The sequence below is a fragment of the Chiloscyllium plagiosum genome, unplaced genomic scaffold (genome assembly GCF_037043375.1).
Source record: "Chiloscyllium plagiosum isolate Xiang-an unplaced genomic scaffold, Cpla_swu_hap1 HiC_scaffold_21, whole genome shotgun sequence".
In the NCBI taxonomy this organism is placed as follows: Eukaryota; Metazoa; Chordata; class Chondrichthyes; order Orectolobiformes; family Hemiscylliidae; genus Chiloscyllium; species Chiloscyllium plagiosum.
The window spans coordinates 16950247-16972568 of NW_028270159.1; the positions used below are offsets into that span (position 1 = coordinate 16950247).

Here is a 22322-nt window from a genome sequence, read left to right on the forward strand (position 1 = left end):
AGGTCTATTATTTGTAAAGTCTGGTTAGGAACAACTAAGCCATTTTGAGGGTCACTGATTATTTTAATTTGTTACGAATCTAGTGATAGCGAGACTGATTTGGTTTGGCTTGCTATCCCTGTGTCATAACAGATGATTAAAGGCTTGGTCAAAGAGGAATATCTTAAAGAAGGAAAGTGAGATACAGTACCAAGGTATAGGGAGGTATACTGAAGAGACTGTGGTGGGCGGTGGGTGGGGGGAGAGCGGTGAAGCTCTGCAGGGACTTGAAAGTGAAAATCAATGCTTGAGGTGGCAAGATGGCTCAGTGGTTAGCTTCATAGTGCCAGGGACATGGGTTCAATTCCACCCTTGGACAACTGCCTGTGTGGAGTTTGCACTTTTTTCCTGTGTCTGCATGGGTTTCCTCTGGGTGCTCCAGTTTCCTCTCACAGTCCAAGGATGTGTAGGTTAGGTAGATTGGCTGTGATAAATTACCCAGAGTGTCAAGGGATATGTTGGCTCAGTGGATTAGCTATAGGAAATGCAGGATTACAGGGATAGGAGGGTAGAATGTGGATTCACCTGGGATATTCTTCAGAGAGTCAGTGTGGACTTTATGGGCTGAATGGTCCGCTTCCTCACTCTAGGAATTCTATGATTAGGAACCAGCAATTCAATACATTTAAGTATTTAAAACAGCATAACTGATCTTTAGGCAACCAGGAGACAGGTACTGAAATCTGTAAAGTGTGTAACTACATGGCCCTAATCTAGTGTTTTTATATTGTTTTGTTGGCAGAGAATGTGCTTTTATTGTTTCCACATTACATGAATAATATTATAATAATATGCGTCTGGAGGCCCAATTATTTTGTCTACAATTTAAGAAATGCATGTACATTGATTTGAGTAACTATGGGACCCCAAAATAACAAAATGTTTTGAAAACTTTGGCCCTGATTTAACTGTGCATTCATCTACCATATCACAATTTATATATCAATTTGTTAGCATAAACAAAAATTACAGTTTGCAAAATTAACTATGCGGACAAAACATTAAATTTATGCACATCAACATTTTTCAAACCAGAGAAATTAACTATTATCAAATGAATGCCATAGTTCATGCCACAGAAATCTGAAGATTTCTTATTTACACACAACCTCCATAACAAAGAGGCTAGTGTTTCACACAATGTAAAGTCATAATGAAGCACTACTAGACTGGATAATCCAGAAACCAAAATCCCATGTTTATTTATCTTTGATTAATTTACTGATCTTCGATCTCTGGTTATTTAAGTGCTGCTACTCCAAGTTGAAAGTCTGTATGGTGAGACAGTGACATCATTCGTCAGTCTCGCATTTTCAACCATGCATAAATTTGAGCTCATCTAAAACTCTGTTGCCAGAATCCGAATTTGCACAAGTGCTGTTCACGCATTAACCCTGTGTTAGTTAGTCTACACGGACTCAAAAACACAGTAATTCCTTGATCTGAAAATGTGTGTACTGGATCGTAGAATCCTCTATCATCGCAAGCTTCCACAGCTCTAGTCCTACGGCTCAACATGGTAAAAGGTTATGTTTATTTCCAATTTTCATCATTCCAGCATTGATAGCAGAGTCTGCAGCTGCCTTGGGCCTGAACTTTTCCACCTTTCTCAATCCTCTATCCCCTTCAAGATACCGTTACAAACCAACCTCTCCTCCAGTCTCAGTGCCAAATTTTGTTTAATATCATTGTTTTTATGAAGCACCTAAAAGGTGTTTCACACCATTAAAGATGCTATATTCAGCAAACAGAAATTGTTTTCTCTTATTTACACCCACCCCAAACCCTGTCCCGACATGGCATTCATCAACCAAAGGTGTGCAGGTAATTATGAAAGCATTATCTTAGGAGGAGGTCAGGTTTGGAAAGGCAAATTACTTCAAGCACAATTTTTAAACCATTATCATTAGGTTTTTATTAAAATATAAATTTTAGGTTAGAATTCATGTTATTGATGACATTGAAGCCATAGTGAATTAAAAGTCCATGTAACTAGCTTTAAGAATGACGAATGCAACATTCAAAATAAGTACGGGCACAGCTTTAAATCTAACTATATCCCAAACTCATTGTCATAAATTGAATATGCTCTTGAATGAGCATACTGAGCAAAAGGTAAATATTATGGGAATTAAGAGATGACAATTAATGTCCATTGTAGGTGTTGAATGCAATTGCTCTAAAAACGATGCTTTGATGAGAATGTCAGGTTACAACAGCAATTTGATCACTGATTCTCCAAATATCTGAAGCTTCTGGCTCTCCCACAATCTAAGTTTATACAAAGTTAACAATGATATGGTCCAGAAGAGTTGAAAACCACAAACTATTTCTTGCAGTGTTGGTGATGCAGAATTTATTTTGAGCAGAATTCTACATAAGTTTATAAATTGATCTGGGGATATGCGCCCAGACTTTTTTATATTTTATTGGATGATAGCATGGTATTTTAAATCATTTAAAACTTATGAACACATTAGTAAAATAAAGATTGAATTTTAGTCAGATCAGACAGGAGTAAAATGTTGCTTCCTCTGCAATTCTATTCCAAATGTTGCTTAACTGTGAAAATGTACGATTTGGAAGCAAAGGATTTTCAGTTGGAATTACTAATTTCAAAGAGCACACATTTGAACTCCTTCACTTGTTTTGAAGCTTACATACCAAATTCAGCTACTCTTCAATATTAGTGCTCAGCTTTTAGCCTGTGTAGTGTAGACTTTTCTCTGCCTGCCCTAAATTTGGTCTGCAATGGTGTTTTCAGAGTACAAAATTCCAACAGGAGTACATCACTCTACAGAGGTTGCCAAATTGCTGTGCTAAGTGTAAAATGGCTACATAAAAATATAAAGTTTGTTGCATTCAAGTTGTTGATGTTCTTTACATTTTCTAAATTCAGATCATGTGAATGGTTTCATGTCTGAGTGCAAATGTTTCTACCCTTTATGCTTGCTACTTTTTTTATTATTATTTGGAAAATAACGTAGTCAACCAGTCTCACACACCTTTCCCAGAATAGTGGTGTCACCAGACTCTAATCTCCAAAACCCTCCTGAATCAACTTGCCTTCAAAAGATCTGCATGTGACCACTTGTAATTTGGATGTTTAAGAGCTCCACCTCCTTAATCATGCAGTCATTCTGTTCACTATTCCAACTTAAGAAATTAAGTTTTCCAATGTTTTGTAAATTTTGGACAATATCTGCTACTTTAAAAAATGTATAAGCAAAATAACTGACAAATCGTACAAATGGGCTGATGGTAAGTTTAACTTTAGATTGAATTATTCTCAAGACAGCGACTGTAAAATCGTGCTCCTAACTTCCGAAGTTGATAGAGGCAGTGTAATTTGCACAACCCAGTGTATGATCTAGACATATTATCAAATGCAAATTATGAATAAACAAGCAATTTAGAGCTAATAGGGCTCACTTAACAAATGAACAAAAATGGGCAGAAAATCTTGACTCTTAAGCTAATTACTAAAAGTAATCAACACTCAGGTAATGACTTAAGCAGGCTGCACCTACTACCCGTTCTTGACAAGTCTGTTTGGAGTCTGTCCTGACAAATTAATTTGCAGTTTCTCATACACTACCTATCCCACTGAAGTAGGATGCATATTATAGTTAATTAAACTAATTACTAAAGGTTAATCACACTAATACTATACTTAATAAAACACAAATTTTGTATCAGAACCAATCTTCGCTACCAGTAAGTCAAAGCAGCTCAAACCTTCTGTTCCTATTCGAAGATACAGAACTAGCTTTTAGGGTTTAATGGCTCTATAGTTTGCTTTGCTTCATGAAGTAAACAGGCGGTAGATGGTTCACTGTAATCCCTCATGGACAGTCTTCTAAGTTAAATGTGCAAAACTACTTGGGATAGTAAATCTGCACCATCTTCATATACTGAGTGCATAAACAGCATCAACTGAGAGCTGAGCAATGTTCATTACTTATTTCACAGCTCTGCAAAGCAGAAAAATAAAACTCTTTTGGTGGGGATGAAAAATAACGAGAGGAAAAGGGACTAGAGCAACAAGATGAAAACTTCAGGATGTATTAATCCAAAATATGTGGACAAGTACCAACGGCAAATATGAGAAAACCTAAAACAGACAACTAAATCTAACGAAACTGGCTCCAATTGGTCATGCCTTTAGAGTGCTACCACACGTTATATTTTAATATCAGTATCTAAAAGTTAAATTTTAAAACCCTAACCTTATCATTTCTAACATAGCAAAATATAAAAGTCAAAAATACAGACAGCATAATTATTAAAACAAATCAGTGATGCTTCAACTATGTGAAATATTTTAAGACAAAGGCTTTTCAAAAAACCTACAAATTCATAATTATTTTAGATTAAATCAAGAAAACTACAAATCAATTATCTATGCCCATCCCCACTGCAGTTTATGACATCATAGTAATCTCAATCCAAAAAAAATGACCATGCTTCTAGCTGCCTGCCAGACATGCCTGGAACAGCACTGGAATGTGGTGAATGCAGTCACTTGCTGGGGCGAGAGCAAAGTATGAATCACACAAATAAAACTTGTTGTTAATTATCCTTCCAACTCCATATAGGTTATTGATTCCAGTGGGCCACAACACTATGAACTGTGCTAGCAGGAATTGGTTGCCGAGCTTCTAATTACAATGGTATTTGGCATTTTAACGTTAGGATTTTCCTCTTTGCTAAAACCTTGGAGCATGTTGTGCTGGAAGATATTTTACTTTAGTTGCTTATACCTCAATTTGTCAAGGACAGACTTTTCAACATGAATGCAATCTGTACATAAGCACAGCTTGTGCCATATAAAGTTAAGGAAAAAAATGATGCCCCATTTTCAATTGTTGGTCAAAGTCGTTTACAGCCGTTGGTCTAATATGAATCTAAATTTGCATGTATAGTCTTCAAAACCTGGACCATTAAGATTAATGGAGAATTTTTAAACCAAATGTGACAGTCTTATAACAACAATATTAAAATTAGTGCTGCTGGATTTTGCTCAACATAGTTTAATTTCAATCTGCATTTAGTCAGTTTCAATATATGAGGTTCAGGTTCACAATATGTTTGAATTAATAGTAAATCTTTAGTACAAGACCATAAGAAACAGGAACATAAACAGTCTGATCAGTGCCTGGAGCCTGCTCTGCCATCCAATAGGATCACGGTTGATCAGACATTCCTCATGTCCACTTTTCTGTGTTTCTCCCATAACTGTAGATTCCCCAACTGATTAAGAATCTATCTCAGCCTTAAATATACACAAGATTCTGCCCCCACAGCCTCCGTGGCAAGGAGTTCCAAAGACTCTAAACACTCAGAAGAAATTTCTCATCTTAAATTGGTGCCCATTTATTCTAAGACTATGCCCTCTGGTCCTAGATTCTCCCATGCAGAGAAACAGCTTTTTAGTATTTATGCTGTCAAGCTCCTTAAGAATTCTGTGTGTTTCAGAGTCCCAAACTTTTAACTTTTGCTCACAGGATAAACCCTCCACACCAGGCTTCATCCTAGCAAACTTTCTCTGAACTGCCTCCAATGGAATGACATTTCCTTAAATAATGGGATCAAATCAAGTGTTGTCTCACCAAATTGTACGATTGTAGTAATACTTCCTACTCTTACAGACCAACTCCCTTGAAATTAGGGACAACATTCTGATATCCTTCCTGATTACCCACTGTATCTGTGTGCTAACTTTGTGTTTTAAACACAAGAACATCCAAGTACTTGTAGGTAGCAGCATTTTGCAGTTTTTCTCAATTTAGTAGTACTTTGTTCTTTTCTTCCTTCCAAAACAAACTTCACATTTTCCCATGTTATATTCTACTTGCCAACTTTTTGCCCTTTCACTCAATCTAGAAATATTGCTCTAAAAAATGGTTACTAACAGTTAATAATCTGCCCTTCCACCACCTTTTATGTTGCCTGCCAACTACAGTACAGTTGCTTCGTCCCTCCAAGTTATTGTCATACATTGTGAACAGTTGTGGTCTAAACATCAATCCCTGTGGAACTCCATTTGCCACAGGTTGCCAACCTGAAAAAGAACCTCTTATTCCCGCTCGCTGTTGTTTAGCTGATTCTTTATGCCAATACACTACCTCCAAAAATATAGGTTCTTATCTTGTGACTTAATCTTTTGTGAAGTACCTTGCCGAATGCCTTCTGGAAGTCCAAACATATCTATTGGTTCCTCTCTATCCATTCTGATGGAAACTTCCTCAAATAACTCAATTAGTCAGACATTATATTCCTTTCATGAAGCCATTCTAACACTGCTTGATTAGATTATGATTTTTCAAATGTGCTATGACTTCTTTAATAATTGATTTCAATACTTTTCTAATAATAAACTAATGGGTCTACCTGCTTTTTAGTCTCTTTCCCTTTTTAAGTAGGGATGCCATTTGTAGTTTTCCAATCCTTTCGTACTTCTTCAGAATCCTCTGACTTCTGGAAAATTACAACCAATGGATCAACGGTCTCTGTTGGGATCTCAGGATTCAAGCTATCAGGGCCAGGGACTTCTCTGCCTTTAGCCCCATTAGTTTGTCTAATACAACTTGAGTGATGACGATGGTACTTAATTCTTCCCCATATTCTTTAGTATTAATAGGATGTTCAAAATATCTTCCACTGTAAAGACTCATGCAAAATATCTGTTTAACTCCTCTGCCATTTTCTTGTTTCCCAAAACCATCTCCCCAGTTAGTTGATTGTACATATTTTTAAAAATTCTCATTACTTTAGAAAAATGAAAGGGTGACTCAAGTAGTAAAGATACTCAGGCACTTCCACTAATTGGAGAAGACCAGCTGAGAATGAAGTTTTTACAAAATTAACTGGTTGAGTTGACCAGGCCTTGGAGATTAAGTTTTTTAGAAGGAATACAAGACACTAACCACTAGGATTCCAGAGGTCAGTGTTCAAGATGAATTGAGGGGAGGTAGGAGCGAACACAACAGAAAATCACAGAAGAATTTTTTTTTTTAAACAAAGTATTTTCTTGCAACTTTTAGTAGAAATCAGAATAATTATGTTGAAGCAGTTTTCCTGTTGAAGTAGTGTATTTTTGAATTTGGTTCACAGATGTTACACTTCTGTAAAAAGTGTGATAAACCCCACATTACAGTAACTTCCCAATGTCATTTGTGTCCTTCATGTTGCAGTTCATATGAAATTATTTGCAAATATGCGAAAACAAAATGAGAGACACTGGTAGAAAAATAAGCAATTAATTAATTTCACATGGAATTGCATAATTCAGTACCTTTATCAATCAGACCTTGCAAATTTCATGTTTCGATCAAATATCTGTTTATCAAAATATGAACTAGAGTATTGCTAAATAAAAGATGCATTTTGTTGAAGCTTTCCAACTTGAATTCATTCAGGACAATTTGCAAGAAATACCAATGGAAAAGCAAAAAAAAAGCACATTCATACTGTATGAGAAGTGAGTGTTGATTGGCTGTCTAGTTGGCCAATATGTACTCCCAATTTGCCAACCAATCAACACTCTCCACTATTAGTAGTTTTCCATTTACACTGGTAAATCTTTGGAATTATACTATGGAGGAAAAGGCAAAAAGATTTGGTAAGTGTGTCCTTTTTAGCAAACTCAAGCCCTGAGCTACCAAATAACTACAAGCATGAACTTCACAACAAAAGCAGTCAAACTTTTATCAGGCTTTAAGTCATTTAGCACAGATCAAAAACATGTTCAAATTAAGCAAACTCCGCATCCACAGTTGTTACACAATCCTTGATAAAATGAGAAAAACATTCAGGATTTCTGAGGAGGTCACAAAAATCTCTTCTTTTCTCTAGTTCCTGAGGACAGTATATTCTGCTTTCTAGTTCCAAAGAGACTCAAAAAGACAGCCTTATTTCATAGGACACCTGCTTAATTTTCTACTGTTAACGAAGTTATGAGCCTGCGTCTTATTTTATATACAAAACCCTTTTCCATCTCTTCAGGTGATTTGAAGTATCAGTTCAAGTTATTCAGTAAGAATTGCAATGAGAACTCTGCCATTTTGAAAGACACATTACAAAGAAGAATTGCTAGCTGTGTGACTATGCAAGATAAAGTCATCTTGATTAATAATCTGATGCAAACGCCTCCTACAATTTTAGTTAGGAGAAAGTGAGGACTGCAGATGCTGGAGGTCAGAGTTGAGTGTGTGGTGCTGGAAAAGCACAGCAGGTCAGGCAGCATCATAGGAGTAGGAGATCGACGATTCGGCAAAAGCCCTTCATCAGGAATCCGGATCCTGCCTAACCTGCTGCACTTTAACGCACCACAGTCTTGACTACAATTTTAGTTGTCTAGCTCTAATTCAGGGGCGCAAACTGAAATTTTGATCACAAGTTACAACATCCCAAACAAACAGTCAACATGCAACGATGTAATGTTTTTCTCTCCAAAGCCAAACTGTTTCAATCCAGTCTGATTTCTTATTGGATTAACTAAGGCAGTTGGAAGCATGCTCACACTGAAGATCACAAGACTTGAACTTTAGTCAGCACACTCACCGAAGATGAGGATAAGGAGTTGTGACGACTCAGGAAGGAATTGGAGACGGACATGCTGATACTGGTAGCAGTACTGGCGCCTTCAGGTACAACAAGCACCTTCGACTGCTGAAGGTAGAATGAGGAAGAAGAGAAGGAAGAGGAATAGGAAGCAGCAGAATAGGATGCCTGCTTGAAACAAGTAGAGAGACAGACACACAAAGAAATAGAGACAGAAATGTCAATAGTAAAGAGAGTAAGCTACAACATGGAGGACATTTTGTTTTACAAAAGTTAATTGTTCAAGCTGAAATATTTACACCACCATACAAATTAGAATGGTTACTTATTTTTTGATATTTGCTATAATTTTAAAGAATGCCAAAAGGGGTATGCTGTAAATGCTTGCCAGTAGGTTTCACATAGAATTAATCCAAGCAAAAGTTTTAATGAAACATCACCGTGGCTCTTTTCCCCCTACCCCGCCATCCCAAAACAGTGAACAGCTTTTACACATAGGTCATCTACACAGCATAACTGACCATGTTGAACATTTTATTCTTGCAGCACAGTTATTTGCATAGATCAAAAAAGAAACTCAGTTTTAACTTCTGGATTCTTCAGATACCCCTGCACAAAGCTTGAGTAATTTAACTAGGAAAAATCACTACAGATGAAAACTCCTTCAATCCTGTAAGGTAGAATTTTCCCTTCCCTATTAACACTTACAAATAGTCCATCTTTCGTTGGCTCAAGGAAAGCTTTGCGAACATAGAACACAATATAGGCCCTTCGGCCCACGATATTGTGCCAAACATTTATCTTAGTCGAAGATCAACCTAAACTACACGCTCATCAACTTACTGCTGTCCACTTGCTTGTGAAGAAACCCAAAGACATGGATTGAATTTTTTAAAAAATAGTATGCTTATGGTTTTAATTTATTTCAGATGCTCCCATTCTCACAAGCCCTTCCCAAATTTAAAGATAATAAAAATTATTCCCTTTTCCTGCTAAGTATCCACTTTATTTGGAGAAGTGATTTCACTCAGCAGCCCCTTCAGATAGAGTCATAGAGATGTACAGAATAGAAACAGACCCTGCGATCCAACCTGTCCATGCCGACCAGATATCCCAACCCAATTTAGTCTATTCATATACCCATCCAAATGTCTCTTAAATGTTGCAATTGTACCAGCCTCCACCACTTCCTCTGGCAGCTCATTCCATACACTTACCACCCTGTGTGTTAAAAAGTTGCCCCTTACGTCTCTTTCATATCTTTCCCCTCTCGCCCTAAACCTACGCCCTCTAGTTCTGGACTCCCCGACTCCAGGGAAAAGACTTTGCCTATTTACCCTACCCATGCCCCTCATAATTTTGTAGGAATTCATTGTTTATTCATCTTAATACAATGTACTAGTGATAAGACCACATTTGGAACGATTGCAATGGGCTCCAAACCAACCAAAATATGAAATGAATAAGAAAAAAGCATACTTCACAGCATTTTGCAATGTCTGGACACTCATTAAAAACAAAAACAAATTCTTTGAAGGCGTAACAGTAAGTTAGACCAGGGAAACCCAGTGAATGTCATCTATCTAGACTTCCAAAAAGCCTTTAATAAGGCGCCTCACGGGAGGCTGCTAAGTAAGGTGAGGGCCCATGGTGTTTGAGGTGAGCAACTGGCATGGATTGGGGATTAGCTGCCTGACAGAAGGCAGAGAGTTGGGATAAAAGGTTCTTTTTCGGAATGGAAGCTGGTGACAAGTGGAGTCCCACAGAGTTCAGTGTTGGGGCTGGAGCTGTTCACTTTATATATTAATTTTCTGGATGAAGAGACAGGCAAAGTTCGCTGATGATATGAAGTTAGGCGGACAGAAAGGTAGTACTGAGGTGGTGGGGAGGCTGCAGAAAGATTTAAACAGTTTAGGAGAGTGGTCCAGGAAATGGCTGATGAAATTCAACATGAGCAAGTGCGAGGTCTGGCACTTTGGTAAAAAGAATATAAGCATGGACTATATTTTTAAAACGTTCAGAAAGTTGAAGTACAAAGGGATCTGGGAGTGCTAGTTGATTTGCAGGTCGAGTCCATGATTAAGAAAGCAAATGTTGTCATTTATCTCAAGAGGGTTGGAATATAAAAGCAGTGATGTGCTTCTGAGACTTTATAAAGCTCCAGTTAGGCCCCCATTTAGAATAAGGTATCCAGTTTTGGGCCCTACACCCTCAGGAAGGACGTACTGGCACTGGAGCATGTCCAGCGGAGATTCACACAGATGACTCCTAGAATAGTAGGCCTAACATATGATCGGCGGCGGATCCTGGGATTGTATTCATTAGAGTTTAGAAGGTTGAAGGGAGATCTAATAGAAGCTTACAAAATAATGCATGGCTTAAAAAGGGTGGACGCGGGGAAATTGTTTCCATTAGGCGGGGAGACTAGGACCCATGGGCATAGCCTTAAAACTAGAGGGTGTCAATTTAGAACAAAAATGAGCAGACATTTGTTCAGCCAGACAGTGGTGGGCCTGTGGAATTCATTGCCATGGAGCGCAGTGGAGGCTGGGACACTGGGTGTCTTCAAGGCAGAGAGTGATAAATTCTTGATCTTGCAAGAAATTGAGGGCTACAGGGAGAGTGCGGATAAGTGAAATTAAAACACCTATCAGCTGTAATTAAATGGCAGAGTGGACTCAATGGGCCGAATGTCCTTGCTTCTACTCCTATGTCTTATGGTCTTATAAGACATTTGGTTTCAAAACAAGTTTTGTAAACCACAAAATAGTATCTGCATCATTAACAGTTTTCTGAAATTCTTCAATAGTCAACAGATTTATTGTGCCTGTACACCATGGAATAGAACTGCCACTTTTAACTGTGTAACTTTTGCATGATTAGCTGCAACTGTGTAGTATTTCACTACACAGTGAAATCTATTCAACCATTGCTGGTGCAGCATAAATAGCAGTGTGGGTGCAATTATGAACTTTTTCCCGGGTGAAAAATTGATTCCAAGTGGAAACATCTTATGGTAAATGAGTTTAGCCAACCTTACTCAGTAATCTGATTAGAAAAGTTAGAATCTTTCAGCACAGGAGACAATTTAATCTATTCTACTTGCATTAACTTTATCGAACTAATTGTCTGCTTTCTCTCCAATCCTGTAAATTACTTTACTATCTTTTTGAAAGTTACTATTCAATCCCTTTTCACTTTCCTTGCAGACACTGAATTCTATATCCTCAGATCCACTGCTTAAGAGCATTTGTCATCTCCTTTTGTTCATTGTATTAAAGATGCCCTCTGCTTAGTGATTCACCCATCAGTGTTAACAGCTTTTATCCTTTGTATAACCCTTTCTGAATTTTCAGCACCTGTAGTTCATCTCTACTCTGCTTGGAAAAGTCCCAGATATCTCTAATCTCTCCAGATATTTTAACTGAATGCCTTCATCCCTCGGTCTAGAAGTCTGCAGTACACCAGACCACTGCTGATGATTGACTTGCTTGGGAGCTCAAGGAAAATAACCTGCCACTGGTAATGAAAATCTTCTGTTGCAACAACTAAACAAACATTCTGATGAGTAAGTACTATGATCCTGGCTGTGCCAGAAGCTTGCCAAGATGTGTGCAGTAATGTGGTTAAACCTGAAGAGTACAACACCCAGGTCTTTGGTACTTAGCTACATTTTCTCACAAGCATTATATAATTAAACTAGGGATTTCTTGGTAATTTAGTTTAGATAGACATAGAAACCTATGCACATACACTTAGTGTGACAGCAAAATGAAATTCTTGTGAAAACAAATTCACTTCCAGTTATAGAAGTTTTCTCTAAATCATTTAAACGTAATTTGAAAAAAAAATTCACAATGACAATATTTAAAATGCATAGGAAAAACTTCAAATTTAAGTGTTTGAATAGAACAGTGCAGTGCCTCTGCACTCCAAATTGACAGGCTTTTGCCTTCACAGATCTGTCTGCCATTGAAGAGGTTTCAGTGTTCACGACAGAGAAACAGTTCAAGACGTCTTGGTCACTTCCCTGTATACTATTTCAATAAATGTGCAATGTAAAAAAAGAATACAGCCTACTTACTGCAGCACACCCACTGCATTCAAATATTTCAAGTCAACATATGTATAGCTGTTTCAAATAAGTGTCAGAAATTGACACCATTCTTTTGTAAAGAATGTGAATTACCAGTAAGACAGTGCAAAAAAAAATGCACTGCATGCTCACACATGAATTCTAGCACTATAATTGAATACAGGATCATTTAAAGGTTTTATTTGTAAAATTCTTCTACTTAAATTATTCACATTCCAAATTTATGACCAGACGTTTGCTCCATCTCCCAACAGCATTCTAGTGCTGAAGATCCCAATGTTTTCATTGACTAGATACTAAGCTGGACTATTATTATAAATTCTGCAGCAACAAGAAACTGGGAACTCTGCAGCATATAGAGTCAAAGTCAGAGACGAACAGCATGGAAACAGACCCTTCAGTCCAACTCGTCCATGACGACCAGATATCCCAACCCATTCTAGTCCCACCTGCCAGCACCCGGCCCATATCCCTCCAAACCCTTCCTATTCACATACCCATCCAAATGCCTCTTAAATATTGCAATTGTACCAGCGTCCACCACTTCCTCTGGCAGCTCATTCCATAAATGTACCACCCTCTGTGTGAAAAAGTTGCCCCTTAGGTCTCTTTTATATCTTTCCCCTCTCAACCTAAACTTATGCCCTCTAGTTCTGGACTCCCCTACCCCAGGGAAAAGACTTTGTCTATTTATCCTATCTCCATGTCCCTCAATTTTGTAAACCTCTATAAGGTCACCCCTCAACCTCCCGACGCTCCAGGGAAAACAGCCCCAGCCTCTTCAGCCTCTCCCTATAGCTCAAATTCTCCAACACTGGCAACATCCTTGTAAATCTTTTCTGAACCCTTTCAAGTTTCACAACATCTTTCCAATAGGAAGGAGACCAGAACTGCATGCAATATTCCAACAGTGGCCTAACCCAATGTCACGTACAGCCTCAACATGATGTCCCAACTCCCGTACTCAATACTCTGACCAATAAAAGCAAGCATACCAAATGCCTTCTTCACTATAACTCGTATTCTGACTGCAAACCATCCCTGCCACCTCCCCGCCAAAAAAAAGTCATAAGTATGATGGAGTACTCTCCACTAACCTGGATGTGTGCAAGTCCAACCACGCAAGAAGCTTACCACCCAAGGTAAAACAGCCTGCTTGATCAGCATCCAATCTACCATCTCAGATGCACTGCAGTAACTCAAGGTTTTTTTAAAAAATCAACACCTTCCAAAGGTGTATGAACTAAAAGGACCAGGTAGCAGATGCACCAGAATACCTCCAGTTATAAGTTTCCCTCCACGTCACACATTATTCTAAAGTGGAACAAAGACATTTCTTTATTGTCACAGGGTCAATATTAAGGAGTTCTTTCCCCAATTGTACTGATGGGCTGAAAAGGTTCAAAACACTGGCTCATCACCAACATCTCAAGCAATTAGGGGTGAACAACAAATCCTGGTCTTGCAATTCACCTTGCATTCCATTAAAAACAAATAAACAAAACAGCATCTAAATGTAAAGTGGTTAAGAGATAATATGACATCAATGCAGTTCAAATTATGAGAAAAGGTCAAATCTCTCAAAATTCCCACTGTCAGCGACAAGTATATATCATTTCTCAGTTTTAAAATTAGAAAAGCTGCAGTTTTCTAAAATAAAAAACAAACTGCCACAAATCAACAATACTAATGTTTGAAGGTGCAAAGAAAATGCAACACTCTGCAGACTAGTCCTCCACAAAACTCATCCCTATCAATCAGCAAATTCTATTCAAACTATGTTGAATTCAAATGTTCCTTTAGGGCATATTTTTAGGCAACAAGGAACTTTATAGACTATCACTCAGAACCTAAGTGTAATTCTTTCAATGGCGCACTAACAAGTAAAGGACAAATATCAATACCATTCAATTACTAAACAACAAATGCTTTCACACAAGTCTGAACTCATCCAGGAGTTGTCTTAAACATCAAGTACTCAAGTTGTAATCTCAAACCTTAAATCATCAACTCAAGTCTGAACCTTGACCATTTCTCGCATCTTAAGGTAATATAAAAGCACCAGGATGGTAGACAGTGAACTAGATGAACCACAGTCATTTTCCATATAGCAGTTCCTATGTTTTTGTTTACAATAATACAACCCCTCAAACTATAAATAAGACTTAGTTATTTTTAAAAATGATTAGGAAAGCTTTAGAAGGATATGGGCCAAATGCAGGCGAATGTGGCTATTTTAGTTTGGGGAAACCTGGTTAACACAAAGGAATTGGGCTGAAGGGTCTGTTGCCATGCTATGACTCCATATAACTGAATAAGCATCAATAAGCCTCAAAAACATGCTTTAGTGCTTTGATAGTACCAAATCAAAAATCTTAGGTTCACCTGCAGATGGCTTCAATTCAATGATATACATACGCACAAAAGCAACAGATCCCAATAGAGACAAGTTTAAATAACTACACAAAACAGGTTTATATTGACTGGTGTACAACCATATGTACTTTCAGAACAAGTGGATGGCATATACCTCTATCAGTTGTTTCCTTGCAAAAGAGAGAACACAGATTTACCCTTTGCTCATAACAATTTTAAATGAACTGAAATGTTCGGTTATGCTGACTAGGTGGAATTTGCATTATCACAAAATGCAATGACACTGACAGTATTTTGTCGCCATAATATTAAAAGGCCTTTCATAAACAGTGAGCATCTAACAAGTAATAAGAAAGAAAATAATTTATTTTGATGAAAGCTTAAATTCAAGCATTCTTTTACACTCTTTTTAATAATGTATATTATGTTGGGCTGGACCATGCCACAAAACCAAGTACAACAAAACTAAGCATCAACTTGACAAATCAACAGCATCTTTATATCACATGGCAGGGAAACAAGTAGGTGAAATCAGAATTATGTGAATGAACTATCAAAATTTAATAGATCAAAATGGTTAATCTTCTGACAATTTTGCCAACTTGAAATCATTACTTTAAACCAAATGGAGCTAAATATTTTGTGCCAGAACACATCAGCACACTAAAATTTATTTAGCACATGGGGGAAGTGATGGTCTAGTGGGATTATTGCTGGACTGTTAATCCAGGGACCCAGGACACATTCTAAGGACCCAGGTTTGAATCTCGCCATGGCAGACAATAGAATTTGGATACAATAAAAATCTGGAATTAGGCGTCTCATGATGACTATAAATCCATAGCTGATTGTCAGAAAAACTCATCTGGTTCACTAATGTCCTTTAGGGTTGGGTAATAAATGCTAGCCTAGCTGGTGATACCCTCATCCAATTAATGAATAAAAAAAAAGCACGTGACAAGATAAGCACTGAAACATACAAAAAACAGAAATTGCTGGAGAAACTCCACAGGTCTGGCAGCATCTGTGGATAGCAAACACTTCATGTTTCAAGTCCAGTGACCCTCCTTTGGAATAACAGTAGCTGGACTTAAAACATTGACTATTTTCTACCTACAGATGCTGCCAGACCTGCTGGGTTTCTCCAGCATTTTGTGCTTTTTGTGTTTCAGATTCCAGTATCCACAGTTCTTTGTTTTATTTTAGTCTAAACTGATGACCTTACACACCAAAGACTGCAATGCACAATTACATATTGAAATTTCAAATACATCTATCTGACTTAAGAAAACTCAAAAATATATTTTGATTCCCTTTCTTGCCTGTAAATACTTTCCCTTTGGATAACCACACTTTTTCCACTCTCAAAAAAATAAACAAGTGGTCAGGATCAAACATAACACTGAGCTTTAATTTCAGACTGAATGACAGACAAAGAGTGAACTAATCATACTTAAAACTGCACATAGCATCAATATTAATTTCCACAAAATGTGCTATTTAAAGGTGAACACCAATTGCACATTAATATATGCAATGTTACAGCTCTACTAGTCAAATTTAATGTGTTTGATAATTGAATTAACCAAAGTATCATGAATACTTAACTATTTTGAGACATTAAGCCTAGTTATTACAAGCAAGAAATAACTGCATAGAACAAAATCCATTAGAATTTTTTTCTAAAAATTAGTCAGGTACATGCTTATAGTCATTCCAACCATTAACCATTAACCATAAAATTACCCAAAAAATTGAGTGAATAACATTTGAAGCAAGTTTGTCAAAAATATGAAAATGTTAGCTAGCCCACTGAAGTGATTCCTTCTCATCAACTTCTCTTCATCTTCTCCCCAAACATGATATTTTCGAGCTTTGTACATAAACCCTAATACATCTAGGTTTTATGCATTCCTGGCAAAACAATAAAGTCAAACTTACCAGTTGCCTTTGCTTGGGTGGGAGAACTGGAGGAGGCAGAATCTCAAGAGATGAATCAGTGCTGCTGAAAGAGTCATTGAATCCATAGACTTCCTGAAATCGTTTGTTCCTCTGTTCATAAATATGCTCATTCTGTGGTGTCTGGTAAAAAACATGAGGCTGCGGCTCAGAATAATCCTCCACAAACTGCATATACGCGTGAACTAAAAAAATTGGTAGGGAAGAAAAGAAGAAAAACCAATCAGCAAGCTGTATCAAGGTGGATTTATTTTAGTCATCAGCAATAATGGGAACTTTGCAACACAGCAGTTAGACAGCATAAAGATTGAGATCATGGTGATTTAGTCCCAGGTAAGGTTCTAACACTGATGAAACACCCTTCATTCACGACATAGCAGAATAAGTGTGGAGGTAGAAAGGAGGAAAGAAATAGATATGACTATAAGACATAGGAGCAGAATTAGTCCATCCTGCATATCAAGTCTGCTCTACCATTGATCATGGCTGGTATGTTTCTCAACCCTATTCTTCTACCTTCTCCCCATAACCCATGATCCCCTCACTAATGAGGAACCTAATTTATGTCTTCAATACATTCAATGATTTGGCCTCCACAGTATTCTGCAGTCTTGTGTTCCACAGATTAATCACCCTCTGACTGAAGAAATGTCTTCTCATCTCAGTTCTAAAGGGTCTTCAATTCACTCTGAAATTGCGCAGTCAGGTCTGAGTCTCTCTGAAGAGTGGAATCATCTTCTTGATGCCCACTCTGTAAACTCAAAGTAAGGTTCCTTTGACACCACTCCCAGGACAGGGACAACAAGGTGCTAAAATACAGGCCAAGGGTTCTACCACTCGTTTGAACTCAAAGTAAACCAAACAAAGTCCCCTCGGCACTGTCCCCCCATCAAAAACTCCCAGGAGAGGGACAAAAAGGGTTAAAATATGCAATAAATCTCCCTCTATTTTTTCCAGCGAGTCCAAAAAAAAATAACAAGAGCAGCACTCACAGGAGCATCATATCAAAATCAAACACAAATGAAAAAGTTGAACGGAATCTTACAAACCTAAACAGAAACTTACGAAATCAAAATTATGTCATCCAGACCAATGATGCACTCCAGCCTCTGCAGTGCCCATTGATGTTGAGGGGTCTTGATCTTGCCGGTTAGCACCATGTGCTCCCTCTCCATGGTGACCAGAGTATGGACACAACTGCAAAAGATGGGCAGACAGCCAGAAACGATGAGCCCCTCTGTAGCCCGCTGACTGAATCTGTTGATGGCCACCTTGGCCAGGCACAGGAGCAGACGCACAAAGCGGCCCCTTGACTGGTCTGCCCCTCCCCACAGATGGAGACGCCTGCAGATCTGGAGCATGAGACTGAAGTACAACCAAAACTGAAGGAGCAGCCCCCTCAAAAAACTAAACAGGTGCTGGAAATGGGAGCAGTGTTAATGTGGAAGAGTCTCTTCCAGGCCACAAAAACAACACATGGTCTAGCACCTAGTGAAGTGACTCAACCTACAGTTGCACAGGATTACCACGTGCAGCATTTACCACCCAGAACCAGAGGGAGAACAGGAGGATCTCTTTGTCGAGGGCCCTCCACTGGATATCTCCGTCACCGGAGGGCAAAACAGTACACCAAGGTATATCCAAACAGTGTGTAAAAATGTAGAAATGGAGAACATGCAGCAGCAGCAGCTCATACAGGAAACAGCTCCACACTGTCTGAAATGGAGACGGCTCAGTGGTGCACCACGTCACAGGGGAGAGTCCCCCACGTGGCACTGATGTCAAGTTCTGGACTGCCAAGGGTCAGCCTGTCCGGAAGTCCATTGCTCACCCCGTGAGCCACCTTGAGTTCATGTCAGGACTGAGCACCTTGTTCCTCAGGGCCTGGATACAGACTGACACCCTCGTGGCCAACTGCACCAGCATTATCCAGCCCACCATTCAACCATTCAGTGCACCCCAACCCTGGTGAGCCCAACATCCCAAGTCCTCCACTCCTTCAGCCAGCAGAGACCGCGCTGACGGGGGAACCTGTTTCTGAGCAGTGGCTCCCTTCCACATCCTACATATTAATCTTAAGAGAATCCTTAACTAGGACTCCCGAGTGCTTTTCTGCTTCAGATTTCCAAAGCTTTTCGTCTATTTAGAAAATAGTCTACACCTCTATTCTTCCTACCAAAGTGCATAGCCTCACTTTGCCACATTGCATTCCATCTGCCACTTCTTTGTCTACTCCCCAGCCTATCCAGGTCCTTCAATCACCTTCTCACTTCATGCTATCTACCCTTCCACCTATCTTTTGTGTCATCTGCAAACTTAGCAACAATGCCCTCAGTTCCTTTGTCCAAATTGTTATATTGGAATGTAAATAATTGTGGTCCCAAAACTGACCTCTGCAGAACTTCACTCGTCACTGGCTGCCATCCTTGAAAAGGCCTCTCACTCCTTACACTCTACCTTCTGACAGTTAGCCAATCCTTAACTATGCTAGTACTTTGCAACTAACAGCATAGGCTCTTATCTTATTTAGCAGCATCCTGTGTGGCACCATGTCAACGGTCTTTTGGAAATCCAAACAGATCACTTCCACTGGTTTGCCTTTGTCTAACTTGCTCCTTATCTCAAAGGACTGTAATGGAATGGTTAGGCATGACTTCCTCTTGATAAAGTTGTGCTCAGCCCTGTTTTACCATGCACTTCCAAGTACAGAGGAACCTCGATTATCCGGCATTTGATTAATCTAATTTCAGATGATCTGAACAAGATCCCGATGCGCGGCTAACTATGTTATCTGGCACCCGAATAACCAAACAAAATATTCCCTGCTTGTGTCCTTCAGATAATGGAGGTTCCTCTGTACTCTGCAATGTCATTCTTAATAATAGACTCTAAAATCTTGCCAACAACAGAGGTCTAGTTGGACTATTATTTCCTGTATCTTGCCTCTCTTTCTTAACTAGGAATGTTACATTAACCATTTTCCAGTCCGCTGGGAGCCTCCCTGACTCTAGTGATTCCTGAACAATCACCACCAACGCCTCTACAATCTCCTTCAGAATTCTGAGTTGTAGTCCATCTGGTCCTGGTGGTTGATCCACCTTCAGACTTTCTGCTTCCCCATCATCTTCCTTAGTGATGGCCATTATACTCACATCTGCCCCCTGAATTGAAGTTTGGTATGCTGCTGATGTCTTCCATTTCTTTATTCCCCATTACTACTTCTCCAGCCTCATTTTCCAGTGGTCCAATGTCCACACACTTCTACCTTTCAAATATCTAAATAAAACTTCTTTTAGATTACTAGCTTACTCTGATATTTCATCCCCTCTGCCACTTTGCATTTTCAGTTATCCTCTGCTGTTTTTTAAAGACTTCGTAATCTTCACCACTGTCAGCCATGTTGCCTCACCCTCCTTTTAGTATACCTCTTCGTCCTTGGGATTAATTTCAGCTGTGCTTTCCACGTTATCCCAGAAAGTCCTGCCATTGCTGTTCCACTGTCTTCTCTATTAGGCTTCTCCTCCAATCAACTCCTCCCTTATGTCTTTATATTTACCTTTACTCAATTGTAATACCGTTATGTCTGAGTCTAGTTCTCCCTCTCAAGCTGTAGAGTGAATGCTATCATATAGTGATCATTGGTCCAGACGGTTTCCTTCACCTTCAGTCCCCTAATCAAGTCTGCTTCATTGTACATCAAACAGAACTGTTTATTCCCTAGTGGGCTCTAGCACAAGCTGTTCCAAAAGAACCATCTAGTCGTCATTTCACAAATTCATTTTCTTGTCAGAATTAATTTGCTGTTATGCTGTGGGTACTAATTTGCCCATGCACCTTATTAACTGAATGAACATGACGTTTTTTCTTTTTAGAAAATTATGGGCAGCATGGTGGCTCAGTGGTTAGCACTGCTGCCTCAGCGCCAGGGTCCCAGGTTCAATTCCAGCCTTGGGTGACTGTCTATGTGGAGTTTGCATGTTCTCCCCATATCTGCGTGGGTTTCTTCCGGGTGCTCCGGTTTCCTCCCACATTCCAAAGATGTGCAGGTCAGGTGAATTGGCCACGCTAAATTGTCCATAGTTGTTAGGAGCATCAGTCAGAGGGGGGCGATTTACTCTTCGGAGGGTCAGTGTGGACTTGTTGGGCCGAAGGGCCTGTTCCCACACTGTAGGGAATCTAACCTAATCAAAAAAAAACTAATTGCGGAATATTGCAGCAGTTAATTTTTCGGAGAGGATAGAGAGATAACTCAGCAAAGTCCTTGCAATACACTGCAAGATTGACAGCTTCTGATGGAAACAAATTGATGATTACTAAACTTGGCAACTTTATCCAAAACTTTCATAGCCAATTACGTTCTTGATTTTATTCAAAAATTCAAAAATAAAGTTCACACGCGAGTCAGAATTTCACGATTTAAACCTTTTCCAGGTTGACACTCATGTAATATTGAGCATACACTGCATATTAGGAAGAGACATCATTTAAAAAAGGAGGTTCAACTATAAGCTGAATCATCTGCAAAACAATCCTGAAGCACAGGTAAGTGTTCCTGTGCTCTGACTGATGCATATTCCTCAACAAATGTCATCAATATAATCCTTTCTTTCACAAGTTAGGGACCTCTTTACATGTAATCTGGCTACCATAGTTGCCTACAAGACAAAGTTTAGAAGCAACTCAGCCTTGGAATGCTTTCAAAGTCTTGCAAACAGCCACAGTGACAACCATAGCTAAGACTTTGGCTGTAACTGTAGGAAAAATGTTAGTGATACAACAATTTATTTTTTCATATACCCAAACTAACATTCAAGCCACACAGCAATTACGAGACAAGAAAGCACCAATCTTTGAAATATCCTGGGAGTTGGTTGTTGACTAATCACAGTAACTTGTGCCCAATTTGATGGGATGTGGGCTTCACTATCGAGTTCATCATCTGTTGTCCATCTCCAATTGCCCTTGAACTGAGTGGCATTTATCTGCCATTTCAGCAGGCAGTCATGAGCCAACCACATTTCCAGGGTTCCAGAGTAACATGTAAACCAAACTTGTAAAGATGGCAGATGTCTTATGCTAAAAAAGACATTAGCAAAGCAAATGGGATTTTAAAATTGATGACAGTTGTGCTGGTCAGCATTACTGAGACAGACTTTATATTGTGGACATATGAGCTGAACTTGAATACCACCAGCTCCTGGACAGGGATTTGAATTCATGCCCTAGAGCATTAGCCTGAGCCTCTGGACTACTAGTGCAGTAACATTACCAATACACTGTCATTTTG

General features: G+C 38.9%; 1 protein-coding gene across 9 annotated transcripts in view; it reads right to left on the minus strand.

Annotated features, from left to right (window-relative positions):
• The window catches only part of rapgef1b (Rap guanine nucleotide exchange factor (GEF) 1b), a 249885-nt gene that overhangs the window by 62980 nt on the left and 164583 nt on the right, over positions 1 to 22322 (minus strand). For 4 of the 9 annotated variants that reach the window (XM_087998346.1, XM_087998345.1, XM_087998344.1 and 1 more), the window contains one exon: positions 17018 to 17220. In XM_087998346.1, the coding sequence (XP_087854472.1) occupies positions 17018 to 17220 (203 nt within the window). Of the gene's footprint in view, positions 1 to 8604; positions 8776 to 17017; positions 17221 to 22322 lie in introns of all 9 variants that reach the window. The other 5 variants (XM_087998349.1, XM_087998341.1, XM_087998347.1 and 2 more) reach the window with 2 other exon arrangements.